The 14662-nt window shown below is 30.4% G+C and overlaps 1 protein-coding gene across 1 annotated transcript; it reads right to left on the minus strand.

Moving 5' to 3' along the window:
* Positions 1-1595: 1595 nt before the first annotated feature.
* On the minus strand, positions 1596-4882 carry LOC114267683 (pectinesterase). Its single transcript, XM_082888171.1, has 3 exons — positions 4211-4882; positions 3024-3393; positions 1596-2489 (listed from the first exon to the last, which is right to left on the minus strand). Exons 1-3 carry the CDS (start codon positions 4847-4849, stop codon positions 1798-1800), a joined length of 1701 nt encoding a protein of 566 aa, XP_082744297.1. The 5' UTR covers positions 4850-4882; the 3' UTR covers positions 1596-1797.
* Positions 4883-14662: the final 9780 nt, after the last annotated feature.

Genomic DNA, 14662 nt, shown 5'->3' on the forward strand with positions numbered 1-14662 from the left:
TTTTATTATATTTATTTTTTTAAATTGAAATCTATTTTATTATATAAAACACACAACACACTCAATTTGAATTTTGTCACATAATTTTGAATGTTCACACGACGTATATATCATTTTCTCATGAAATTTACTGAGAAATCCATCATACCACCTTTTGAAGTCTTCTTGAGGTTTTCAGATAGTTTATTCATGCACAAATTGTAGCATGTTGTAGGGCAGTAGCAAATGGGGGAGGTGAGTAGTCCAAGGAAAAAAGTAATGATATATATAAAAAAAAAGTAAAAAATAAAATATATATATTATATAATTTTTACAGTAATGATATATAAAAAAATAAAATATTAAAATGTATATTATATAAATTTTATATACATAATGATGTGATTATACTTAAACTTGTCATTTTAAGATAAAGGACTTATTAAAATAATATTTAATTATAGAAATATTACCTCCACATTATTAGTGACAAATTATGTTTATAATTTTCGGATGAATATTATTTTCTGTTGTTTAAAAGCATTCCCAGCAATATTACTCAAAATCTCAATGTTTTTTAAAAAAAAAATAAAAATTACTCAATATCTCAATGTTTAAAAAAAAAATAAAAATAAATTAGTCAACCATGTTTTTTCAATATATACTTCACAACAAGATTCTCAATTTTAACCATCTCCCTTTAAATTATTATTTCGTTTACTTTTTTCCAACGACTATATTTTTTCAATGGACATTTTTCTAATGGTTATATTTTTTTTCCACCTTTCCACTTGTACAAATAAATGTCCCCTCGTGAACAAAGGAAGGAAAAGTCTGAGGTAAATTTTTATATACAATTAATTTAGAATTTTTTAGGCATTAGAGTCAACTAGTTGGTTTAATGACATAATTAAAATCTAGAACATGGATTTGAAAATTTTGAGGATAAAGGTATAAATAATTTTATGGCATTTTTGTAAGATTTTTTCTCACCATGTGGTCCTAAAAAATTTATATTTTTTATATTTTTATGTGGTTTAATTTTGAGTATATAAACTATTCATGTTGCGTGATACATCAAAATATAATAATACAATTATACTTGACCTACAAAATAACCCTTCAATTCAATTTTGGATTGCACTAATTTCATAGCCACCATGTAACCATAGCAGGCTGTTAAATTGATCATACAAATTATTCCAAGGTAACCTATATTTCTTAAAAACAACTGGCGGCCATATTTTTTGGACGACTATATTTTTTCAATGGACATTTTTTTAATGGTTATGTTTTTTTCATCTTCCACTTGTACAAATAAATAAGTGTCCTCTTGTGAACAAAGGAAGGAAAAGTTTGGGGTAAATTTTTATATAACATTCATTTAGAATTTTTTAGACATTAGAGTCAACTAGTTGGTTTAATGAGATAATTAACATCTAGATCATAGATTTTGAAAATTTTGAGGATAAAGGTGTAAATAATTTTATGGCATTCTTGTAAGTCTTTTTCTCATCTGATATGATTCTAAAAAATTTATATTTTTATGTAGTTTAATTTTGAAAGCGTAAACTATTCGTATTGCTTGACACATCAAAATAACGATACAATTATACTTGCCCTACAAAATAACCCTTCAACTCAAGATTGGATTGTGCCAATTTTATAGCCACCATGTAACCATAGCAGGCTGTTAAATTGATCATACAAATTATTCCAAGGTAACCCACGATACTAGAATGTCTCCTACAATGGAGAACCATATAGTAGTCAAGAAGATAAAGGACAAGTTAACAAAAGAAAATGGAAAAGCCTCATTCACAAGCCTTCAGTATAGGTTACCCCAGTGGAATCCAACCATTCCCCTCCTTGTATCAACTGAGCCACAGTAAACTTGCTCGCTTCGGCCGGATCAGTGATGACATGATACCCTAGCCACGCGACGCGCATAGTGATGCCTGCACCCGAACCATAGTTCATGTACTCACCATAGTATAATGTGTTCAAATTCAAATCACCATCCCACTCTGCCCAACCTGCAGGGTCAATATGGTCCTCTATGTATGATTGCATGAAAATAGTTGTCGAGTAGGCCTTCCATGGGCGGCCCAAATATGATTTTACAGTGCCTTTAACGGGCTCAAGGTCCAAGCTAGCTGTCACATTACAAGTTTGGATTGAAGTTCCAGTGTTTTGATTTGGGTCATTTTTGCCTTGGGCCGTCACGGCATTAAACTGTCCACTCATGGGCAATCGGGCCACTATGTTGCAGTTTTGTAACACAACCGCAGCATTGCCAAAAATGAAGTCTATTGTGCCAGTAATATAGCTGTCTCTATAGAATTGCCGGTTAGAGTGGGCATAGAGAGTGTCCTGGTAGGCATCAATCCGGCAACGATTTATGACGGACTGATCGGCTCCGACTCGTAATGCCACTGCTTGTTCCTTCACCGCACCAGCCGTGTTTTGGATGCAGATGTCTTGGGCTATGAATCCATCACCAACAGCAGCTACATTGGGTTGAATATGTACAAGTGTTATTTTAGTTGAAGCTCTGCTTCCTCAGAAAACAATTTATGGGCCTTCCACCAGGCCGACATAAGGCCCAGTTCATTGAGGTATTGAAAACATGCATCATCGACATTTGCATGAAAAGCATTAGCCACACACAAAACAAGGTCCATTCATTCTTTCTTTTTTTCCTGTTAGTATTTTAATCTAAATCCAACTAAAAGATTAAAAAAACTATTTTAAGATGATAATAATAAATACAAAAATAAAGTACAACAATTATTGAGTGTTTTTATTTTATTTTTTAGTATTTAGTGAATTTTTAAAAAGTTTTTTACAAATATTTTACTTTTCAGGTTAAGTGCCCCTAAAAATTAAAAGATAATAATTAAAATATTAAAATAAATAAATAATTACACACAAAAAATAAGAAAAATTAAAAATTATATTTGAAAATTCAAAACCAAATAGAATGAGTAAGATTAGTGTAGGAAAATCACAAGAGACTGAAATCTAAAGAGTAAAATGATTACCAACAGTTGCAGAATCGAAAGTTGTAGATCCATCAATCACATTCAAGTTACCAGTGATAATGGTTAAATCCATGCCATCACCAACAAGCATTACATTCTTCTTATTACTCCCAATCACAACATTTTCATTATAAGTTCCTTGCTTGACATAGATGACATAACGAGTGTTGCCATTGTCTGGTACAGAGGACACAGCTTCGTTCACAGTCCCATAGTTCCCACTCCCATCTTGTGCCACCACCACATCAACGTTGATATCCTTCGGCGATGTCTTCAAAAGCTTCCGGTCCCTAGTAGTGACCCACCGTGGAAACTCCCCGTTAAGCCGCGGTATCGCGAGAGATAGCTTAAGTTGATTTGAATTTGAGACCTAAGATGAAAAACAAAAAAATAATTATATCATTTTTAATTGGACTTGTTTCATGCAACTCTTCTAAAGCTGAAATAAAAGTTAAAAGTACATTTTTCCTGATTTTTAATAATTATTGTGTCTCAAATTTATGAGCAAAAGTTATATTAAACACTGTGACATTTAAAAATAAGTATATTTTTGGGAAAAAAATTTCTTAAAAAACCCACTATTATATGTATTGTCAAAAATATTTTATAAACAATGAATCTAATTTTTATATATTTTAATATATCAATTTTATTTTTTTCTTCTATTTACAAAATTTCTTTTAAAAAAAAATTACTCTGGAAATTATTCTGAAACATCAACATCACAAAAAAAGTTATTACGGTAACATGTAAGATCCAAGTCAATATTTTTTCAAAGCTATCTTTCTCTGACTGATTTTTATTTTTTCAAATATAGAAACTAAAAAAAATTAAATAAATTTAGAAGTTTACAAACCTACTTTAACTTGGCAATCTCATCAATTTATTATTATTATTTTTTTCACAAATAATTTATCCATAAAACTTTACAAACCAATTTAAATAATCAAAGTAATACCAGTGTGAAACCACAATTTATTATTATTATTTTTTTCAAAAATAATTTACCCATAAAACTTTGCAAACCAATTTAAATAATCAAAATAATACCAGTGTGAAACCTGAGTCCACTGTTAGATTGGATTGGAAAGAAATTAATCCCATATTCTAAAAACTAGTAATAATAATAAATAAATAAATAAATAAATAGTAAATAAAAAGAACCAACTAAGTAGCCTACTACTGACCTCATCATGTTCCAGTGGCGATACTGCAACCACCATAGCTAGGGAAGCTCTTGCTCTTGCCACCATGTCATTGAGCTCAGTCTCCATCATGGACCGGGTCGACCCGGTTAACCCGTCTAGACACGTAACATGGTTGGTGAGAACACCACTGAGCCATGAATGGGCATCCGAATGTGACCCGGCTGTCCTTTTCCCAATTGCCACCACAGAGTCCATAACCCGACCCAAAGACACCTCCATCAACTCCATACAATCTACTATGGCCGCTTGCTCTCTCTTGTCGTTGATCTGACGGTTAATATTGCTCACCGTCTTCATAGTTTTTCGTATGCCTGATTCAGACTTCTTCAAGAAGGCCTGCAATAAATCGACGCCGTTCATTTGCATCAATATTTCAGGTGGAGCAAGTTCTGATACCATGGCGGAGCATGAGGACTGGTCAAGAGCACGGTGGCAAAGGGTGGCTGAGAGAGAAAAAGGGTTAGAAGAAGAAGAAGAGGTTTGATTGAAGAGCTTGGTGGTGAGTATGGTGATTGGGGTTATGATGGCAACTAAAGAGAGAACCAAAGAGAGAGCTTCGCAGGGACAGAGCTTTCTCTTGGGAGAGTCTAGCAATGGTTGATGATGGGTTGTTGCCATGATTGTTTTAGTGAAGTGAGTTTGCTTCTCTTGCCCACGTGTCCTTAAATAGAAACGAATAGTTTTGCTTTCAGTTTTCAAAATTTATTTTTTTATGTTTCATATTTTTTTGTTTTAATTGAATTTTATTTTATATTTTAAACAATTTTTGTAATTTTTAAACACACCTAATATAAATACACTTAAAAAATATAATATTTGTAAAAAAAATCTTTAAAAAATTCACTAAATACTAAAAATATATATATATATATATATATATATATATATATATATATAAATTCAGTACATTTTTTATATTTTTATGTATTTATTAATTTTTTAAAATATTTTTCACAAATATTTTACTATTTAAATATATATAAGTATGGTGCATCTAAAAAAATAAAAAATAAAAGTGTTAAAAAAATAAAACAATTGCTTAAAATTTTAAAAATATTCATTAAAAAAATACGAAAAATAAAGAAATTCAATTTTTAAAAACTGAATTAAAAATAAAACTAAACACACTGACTACAATCTCAAAAATTTTACTCTCATTTTTACTAAAAAATGTTAATATATAATTAGATTTATTTTATACTTGAATCTATATCAATCTTTTGTCTGTTACACAATTCTAGATCCACAGCATTTCAGAATAGAAAAATATTGCATGAAAGTGTCACGTTGTATCTTCCATCAATCATTATTTTTCTCTCTTCACCTCATTTTTTCTTGTCTTTTTTTGTTTAGTGTAATCCTAACCAAGACAAAATGAAGTCAAACTAGGTAACTATTGATTAAATTAACATAACTTAAGATATGTGGGATTCTTAAGAAGATTCCCAAAATTAATTTGGAATATAACTCTTTCAATATTTATGCATAATTTAATTGATATTGCACCTTTTCAATGATAATCCTAAACAAGAGGTTTAACTGGCATATGTTTTGAGAATATAGTTAAAAGTGCGATTTTTGATTTTTTTTAATTATTTTGATTTTTTTATGTGATAATTGATGTGACTAAAAATAAGTTAAAAGTTGACTTTTTAACTTTTTTATGATGTTCACAAATGGCCCTAATTGAATTTAGTCCTCATTTGGCATAAGCTAAACGATGAGTTTTTGGCTAAAATAACCCCCCCCCCACACAAAAAAAAATAAAATAAAATAAAAAATTTAACCCAATATGACAAAATGTCACGTTCAAACAATAATTATTTTATTTTTTCTCTCACAAAAGTCAAAAAAAGCAAAAAAATCTATCACAAACGAAACTTTTTAATCCCAAATTAAAATAATAAAAAATTCAAAAAATTAAAAAATCAATACACATCCTAAACCAACCCTAATCTCATAATGTCTTATCTTGTTTCTTAATCATCAATATCAATGTGATGTACTCGATTTTCAAAATCAATAAATTGAATTTAATCTCATAATGTCTTATCTTGTTTCTTAATCATCAATATCAATGTGATGCACTCGATTTTCAAAGTCAATAATAATAATAATAGTAAGAAGAAGAAGGAGGAAGAAGATGCGGGGAGATTATTTGGTAGTTTAAGAACAATGCTTCGCATCACTTAATACTTGACATTTTAAATTATCTCTCTTTCTATTCTAACAAAAAGTATTGGTCATGACCTAAAAGAGGACGCGCGTGCAGGGGGGAGTAGCCCTAAGGTCCCAAATTCCACTTTTTTCAGAGTCAGTCACCTAGGCGACAGTACATATGGTTGGTAGAATAAACATTTCAAGTTTGAGCGAACTATACCTACTATTAGGAGTGTGGGTTCGAATCCCTCCTTGTGTGCGAGTCTATAACTTATCGCCATATGGTTGAGTGACCCTGTTATGTAAGAATCACCTAAGGGTGACTTCTAAAATCTCAACTTCTTATAAGGTTTAATCTAAGACGTTATCCATATGTGATTAGACCTTTTTTTAAGAAGTAATTGTCATACCATCTCAATACCTAAAATTTATACCTTAAAAGAAGCAGTGAACCACTATGGTGTCATTCGTTTAGACTATTTTAACCTAGGAAAAAATTCATCATTTTGGTTCCATTTTTTTGAATTATTTTTTTAAAAAGTGATTTGAAAACTCTATTTAAAAAAAAGAATTTTTGTTTGGTTTTCAAAAAAAAAAAATGTATTATTGCAAATTCAATTTTCCCTCCAATTTAAGGAGAGAGACAATTTAAAAAAAAAAAATTTGTCACATCAAAAAAAGTACTCACATGTTAGTTTTCAAAAAAACTTTGTCCGGTTTTCAAAATAACCAAACAAAAACTTTAAAATTTTCAAAAAAAGGAGTTTAGAAAATAGGAACCAAATACAATGAATAGTCTTTTTTGTATTTTATTAGGAATTTTTTTCAAATTTTATATATTTTATTGGGTCCTCTAATTCTCAAGAACCTTTAAAAAATAAAAATAAGAATAAAAACTACCTAATTTGAAAATATTCTAATAAGATAAAAATAAACCCTTTTTTTTTAGATAGGAGAAATAAACCAATTTTTGAGGAATCTAAAAACAATCAATTTCAAAAAAAATGATAATAATTTCAAATAAAAGGAAAATAAACTAATTTCCTTTTAGACTAGTATGGCATGAAACAAATTAGACCTAAACAAAAATCACCCTAAAAAGTTCATAGAAAAGTATCCAAAAATTTGAGATATATAGACTACACTTATTGTAATAAGATAAAAACAAACCAATGGCATATTGGAGATTTTGGATATTTTTCTCAAACTTATACCTCACACCATCTGTAGGGACATAATTTTGAGTTGTTTACATGGCCTAGGTAGTTAGCCAAGGTGCCATGTAGGCGATTCTAATTGGTTGAGGTGTGGTCAGACCACATCTAAATTCGAGATGTTTGAATGATGGACTAGAATCCTAAATGATAACAGACTCTCTGTTTGGATAGGTCAGGACTCTTGAGAGAGTTAATCATATTCCAAATTGAAGGAATCCTTGATAAGTGATGTCCTAAAAAGGATAGAAGTCCTATGAGGTGAGACTTATAGGGAACGAGGGCACTGATGATTACAAAAGGTAGGTACTCCCGTGAATCTAAGGTATGCTCTTTTACTTGAGAGTTGTTTATTTGTACTAATATCTTCTGAGATAAGTTAATTGACTTGATCGTCAAAGTGTCTCCGAGTGAACGAGCCATTAGTATCTGTTGTCTTCTTGTGTGCGGATGTTAGGCTTCTCTATTTCTGTCACGTGCTCTTAGACTTTGTTTCCTAAATCTCAAAGACAAGATTCGATTGGTCGTGAAGTCAGATTTTAACACACATACCATCCACATTTGCTTTTTGTTTGTTTGTTTTTTTTTTTTTTGTTTTCTTTTTAAATCGATGATTATTATCATGCTATCAAATATTTCTAGTATTGTTACAATGGCATTATCCTCTTTTCTAGGGGTGTTCGTGGTTCGATTGCGGTCGTAGAATTTTCAATCCGCCATCTGTCCGTTGGATTGGCGAATTGTAAAAAATCAATCCTCATCCATTCGCCGGATTGACGGATGCGAATTGAGCGTGTTAATCATGTTGTTTAATTTTGATAATATCTAAAATATTATTTGAAAATTTTGAATATTTTAATATACATATTCTATATTATTTGACACAAAATATTATCTGTTTAAAATATAGGTTGTATGATATATTTGTTATAAATATTATTTAAATGAAAATATTTTGAATACATCACTATTCACTTTTTGATAAATTTAAAATTGATTAGTTGTATTATTTTAACAAAATTGATTGATTGGTTGGCTAGTCACTATTCACTTTTTGACAAATTTAAAATTGATTAATTGTATTATTTTGACAAAATTGATTGATTGGTTGTATTATTTTGACAAATGTGATATTGATGAATTGTTTCCTTTTGATATACTTACATGGGATGATTGGTTATTTTTATTTGAGTGTATTTATAATCTCTTCAACAATTACAAAACTTTTAGAAATGGTCTATATATATTATCTTATATGTATATATATATATATATATATATATATATATATATATATATATATATATGATATTCAAAAGTGTGAATAGAATTTTATATTCAAAATGTTGATTCAACTTGTCTGCAAAAGTTTGACAAAGATAAATACCTCACATGTCTATAATATTAAAATTATATAAAAGGCAATGGCAGTGGAATTTGCATCATATTTTGAAATAAGATGAGCTAGATATCTTGTCATGAAAATTTGCAAGGACTTTATAAAATATAGTTTGAACTCCTTTCAAAAATATATTCATGGTGCGTATTTATTATACAATATGTAATTTTAATGATTGCAAGAGAAGATATCCTTGAAAATGTTTGAATTTGCCTGCAAAAAGAAAAAGAAAAAGGTGCAAGTTGGCACAATTTTCATTTTGCATTTGACTTCAAAGACCATCGTAATGATGGAGCATTGTGTTGTCTCCACTTGATCCTAAGGAGCGTCTGTCTCTCCAACGGGTATATTTTTTGGTATAAATAGAAATGTTTTGTGTGGAGAAAAATTAAGAACTTGAAGAGAAAAAAATTGTGTGCTCTAAAATTTTGAGTGCATTGTATTCTGCTCTTTCACTTTCAAATCTAAGTGTAGTCTTTGTTCTTACACTTTCATGTCTACTCTGTATGAGAAAATTATTGTAAAAAAGAGTTAAAATACCTCTTATTTTTATTCATTATTTTGTGAGAAATTTTTGTAAGGGTAAGACATTTATTGTTGAGTGAAACTCAATAGATAAAAGTAAGACCTGCGTAAAATCTACAAGCTTGGTGAAACCTTGGTGGTGTATTGATTCATTTTGATAGTAAAGAAATTCTCAATGAGGTTCCTTGGAGAGTGGACGTAGGCCTGGCATGCCGAATCACTATAAATCTCAGTGTTTAATTTTCTCTTCCTATCTCTCTTACTTTTGTATTGATAATTATAGTTTTGTTTTTTTATTCTGAATATTGTGTTTATTATTTTTTTTAATATTGTAAATTATTTTTTAATAACCCAATTCACCCCATCTTGGGTTGCTTAACTAGAATAACAATTTGTTTTAGTGCCTAAACTCTAATTTGTGTGACTTAACCATCTTAGAGTAGATCATGGCAATCCCTAGTTATTTCTTACTTGAGCGACAAGCATCAAATAGGCCACCACTATTTAGTAGCACAAATTTTAGCTATTGAAAAACTAGGATGACCATACATGTTCAATCTAATGATTATGAATGCTAGAAAATTATTTGCAATGGTCCAAAAATTCCTACTAAAACCGTAGATGGTCTTAAGTTACAAAAACCTGAAGATGAGTGGAATGAATCAGATGCTGGAATGGCTCAAATTAATGTCAAAACCACAAACGTGTTGCATTGCGCCTTAGATGCCAACAAGTTCAGCATAATTTTTACATGTAAAACTGCAAAAGAAATTTGGGATAAGTTTGTAGTGACTCACGAGGGAACAGAACAAGTTAAAGAATCTAGAGTCAATTTGCTAGTCCATAATTATGAACTCTTTAAAATGAAGCTTGATGAAACTATTCCTCAAATGTTTACTCGCTTTACTAATATTATTAATGGTTTAACTTCTCTTGGAAAAATATATACTAATGCTGAAATTGTAAGAAAAGTACTTAGGTCATTGCCATTACCGAAGCCAAGGATTTATCAAAGCTAAGTCTAGATGGGTTAATGGGATCTCTTTTAACTCGTGAGCTCATAATGCAAGAAGGAAAGGAAGAGGAGGACAACAACAAGATGAAAGGAATAACCTTCAAATCCATCTCGAAACATCAAGAGGATGAAGAAGATTGTTATGTTTTTATTCTTGGCAATCCCGTTTGACAAAACTCCTTTCAGTTGTACTTGTTTTTGCACTTTTATTTCAGTGAGGCTATGAGTTTGTTAGATGCGAATCCAACCCAAATTGTGTCGTGCAGAGAAGTTTGTGATGTTAATGCTTTCAAGATTGCCACTTCGCTCAAAATTGCATTCGAAGTTGCATGTCCACCCTTGCTCACTCGAGCGAAGGAGTTCTCGCTCGAGCGAAGGCTGCGTTTGTGTAAAAACCTGAAAGAGATGAATGTACGCTCGAGCGAAGGGTGCGTGGCTCAAGCAAAGGCACTTATTGAAAACTCACGTTTTTGGTTCCTCGCTCGAGCGAGAGAGTCTTCGCTCAAGCGAGCTTCGCAGTCCCAGATTTCTATAAGTATTTGTTTTAGTCCAAAACTAGGATTACTTCTTCAGATCTTCTTTTTGGAAATTAAGGTTTATATCTGGGAATATTTTGCTAGTTTTCTTTAATGTTTAATTGAGTATTCAACTCATGGGTTAAGAAGAATACATCAAAGGTTTGTTTGTTCATTCTATACAAAAGAGAGAGTTGTTCTTCGGTGGATTCTGAAGAATTTGAGCCTGAAGCTTTGGTCGATTCTGGAGTGGCTCATCGGCAAGACAATTTTGAGGTGAAGATGGGGCTGGAAGAGGCACATAGGGGTTAGTTCAATTCGGGCGTAGATTCGCTAGGTAATTGAGAGTATACATATGTAATTCCTTTATATCTTCTTAGTAGATTATTTTGTGGCTGTTGCTTGTGATTTTTTATCACAATTGGAGGTGCTCCAATTGTGATTTTTCCACGTTAAAATCGTTGTGTCGATTTGTCTTGATTGTTTGATTATGATTGTTTTATTGCTTTAAATTGATACACAATCACAAATCAATATCTAGTGGAGTTCTAGATTTTTCAAAGATGATTCGGATGATTATGAAGAAATGGCATTCATCACTAGGAAGTTCAAAAGGTTTGTGAAAAAGAAACAAGGCGTGCAAAAAATTTTCAGAAAAGACTTCAACAACAGGGATTTTCAAAGGGGAGAAAATCACAAAAGATTTGAAGTTACCTGCAATGAATGCAAGAAACCTGGACACTACAAATCAGAATGTCTAGAACTTAAGAAACAATTCAAGAAGGACAAAAAGAAAGCCATGATTGCAACATGGGGAAAATATAGCGATGAAAACAACTCAGAAATCAAAGTTTGCAAAAATGAAGTTGCTAACCTATGCTTAATGGCACTTGAAAATGAAGATAAGGTAAATGACGAATCTTTTATGTTTGATGAATTACAATCAGCTTTTGATGAATTACATGCTGAATTTAAGAAACTTAGTTTGCAAAATACCTGTCAAAAGAAAGTGATTTCAAGTTTATCAAAAGAAAATGAATCATTAACTTCCAAGATAAATGCTTTAGAAAATGAAGCCATGAAAATGAAAAAGGAAAATGATATTTTAACTCAAAAAGAGTCTTCAATTTCTGAGAAAAGATTAGTTGTATTGCAAGAAAAAAATGAGTCTTTAAAAAATGAGTAAATTGTTTTGAAAGAAAATATCGAAGACTTGAAAAATACTCTTTCAAATTCACTCAAAGTAGAAAAACTTTAGGTAAAATTGTTAAAAATCAAAATCGTACTTTTGGTAGAGCTGGAATTAGATATAAACCTTTTTCAAAAGTAAAAACTACCAAAAATGATTTTGTGCATGCATCTTTTAGTCACTCTCATCTCTCATGTCATTTTTGTGGTACAAAAGGTCATATTTCACCTTCATATCCTATTAAAAGAAATTATTTTGCTAAAATAAAAAATATGTGGGTCCCTGCGGACATTTCAAGAGTGTCAAATTCTAACTTTTATGGACCCAAGAAAATATGGGTACCAATAGAAAAATCAAATTTTTGTAGATATGTTTCAAGACAAAATCTAGTAACGATAGATGGTATCTTGACAGTACATGCTCAAGGCACATGACCGGAAATAAAATGATGTTCGCTACACTCCAACCAAAAGATGGCGGATATGTGACTTTCGGCGACAATAACAAGGGTAAAATCATTGGTGTATGTAGTATTGGTAAAAATCATTCTCCTATTATTGAAAATATTTTACTTGTTAAAGGTTTAAAACATAACTTGCTTAACATTAGTCAATTATGTGATAAAGGTTATAGAGTTATTTTTGAAAAAACTCATTACACTATTGAGAACACCCTAGAAAATAAAACCTTATTTGTAGGTTATAGACATGAGAATGTATGTGTTTGATTTGCACGATCTATCTTCTCATTTTAATATTAAATGTTTATCTGCTATAAATGATAATGGTTGGCTTTGGCATAGAAGATTAGGACTTGCTCATTTTAATTTAATTTTTAAACTTTCAAAAAATGAGTTAGTCATTGGTTTACCAAAATTTGTTTTTGAAAAAAACAAACTTTGTGATACATGCCAATTTGGAAAACAAACTAGAATTTCTTTCAAATCCAAAAACGTTGTTTCAACTACTAGACCTGTTGAACTCTTGCACTTTGATTTATTTGGACCATCTAGAACATTAAGTTTGGGAGGAAAATCTTATGCTCTTGTTTGTGTTGATAATTATACTAGATATACATGGGTTTTATATTTGACAAACAAAAATGAAGCTTTTTATAATTTCTCAAAGTTATGCAAAAGAATTCAAAATGAATTTTTTTTTAATGTTTGTAGTATTAGAAGTGATCATGGTAAAGAATTTGAAAATGATTATTTTATTATGTTTTGTGATGAGTTTGGAATTGATCATAATTTTTCTACCCCTAAAACTCCTCAACAAAATGGTGTGGTTGAAAGAAAAAAATAGAACTCTTGAAGAAATGGCACATACTATGCTTTGTAAAAATAATTTGCCTAGATATTTTTGGATGAAAGCCATTAACACTGCATACTAGTTGTAAACTGTGCTATGATTAGACCTATTCTTAAAAAAAAAAAAAAAAAAAAAACCTTATGAAATTTGGAAATGTAGAGAACCTAATATTAGTCACTTGCGTGTATTTGGTTGTAAATGTTTTGTATTGAATAATAATAAAGATAACTTAGGAAAATTTGATGCTAAATCTGATGAAACTATATTTCTTGGTTATTCAATTTCCAGTAAAACTTATAGAGTATTCAATAAAAGAACTTTATTTGTTGAAGAATCTATACATGTTGCTTTTGATGAACCTAAAAACATTATTTTCAAAAATCTTGTAAGTAATGATATTGCAAAAAATTAACCAAGCATGGAGAGCATTTACATAAAAGAAAATAAAAAAAATTCATTATGCGAACATGAAGAAGAAATGACAATGGATAACTTCAAGAAATATATGCTCTTCTAGAAAATGACTCAAATCTACCAAAGGAGTGAAAGTAGGCTCATGGCCACCCCAAAGACCTTATCATAGGTGATGCGGCGGAAGGTACAAAAACTCGTTCCTCTGTTAAAATGTTTGTGGTAACTTAGCGTTTGTTTTACATATTGAACCAAAATCGTTTTTAGAAGTTGAAAATGTTGAAAACTAGATTTTAGCAATACAAGAAGAATTAAATCAATTTGAAAGGAATGAAGTTTGGTTTTTTACCTCTCGACCTAAGGATTATTCCGTTATTGGTACAAAATGGGTTTTTTGAAATAAAATGGATGAATCCGGAGTTGTTACTAAAAACAAAGCTAGATTAGTAGCTCAAGGTTATAATAAAAAAGAGGGCATTGATTTTGATGAACTTTTACACCAGTTGCTAGACTTGAAGCTATTAAAATGTTACTTGCTTTTGCATGTTTTAAAGATTTTTAAATTATATCAAATGGATGTTAAAAGTACTTTTTTAAATGGCTACATTTTAGAGGAAGTTTATGTTGAACAATCTCCCGGTTTTAAAAATCATAAACACCCGGATCATGTTTTCAAACTTTCAAAAGCCTTAT

Source organism: Camellia sinensis, chromosome 9 (assembly GCF_055761805.1).
Source record: "Camellia sinensis isolate YWXY chromosome 9, ASM5576180v1, whole genome shotgun sequence".
In the NCBI taxonomy this organism is placed as follows: domain Eukaryota; kingdom Viridiplantae; phylum Streptophyta; class Magnoliopsida; order Ericales; family Theaceae; genus Camellia; species Camellia sinensis.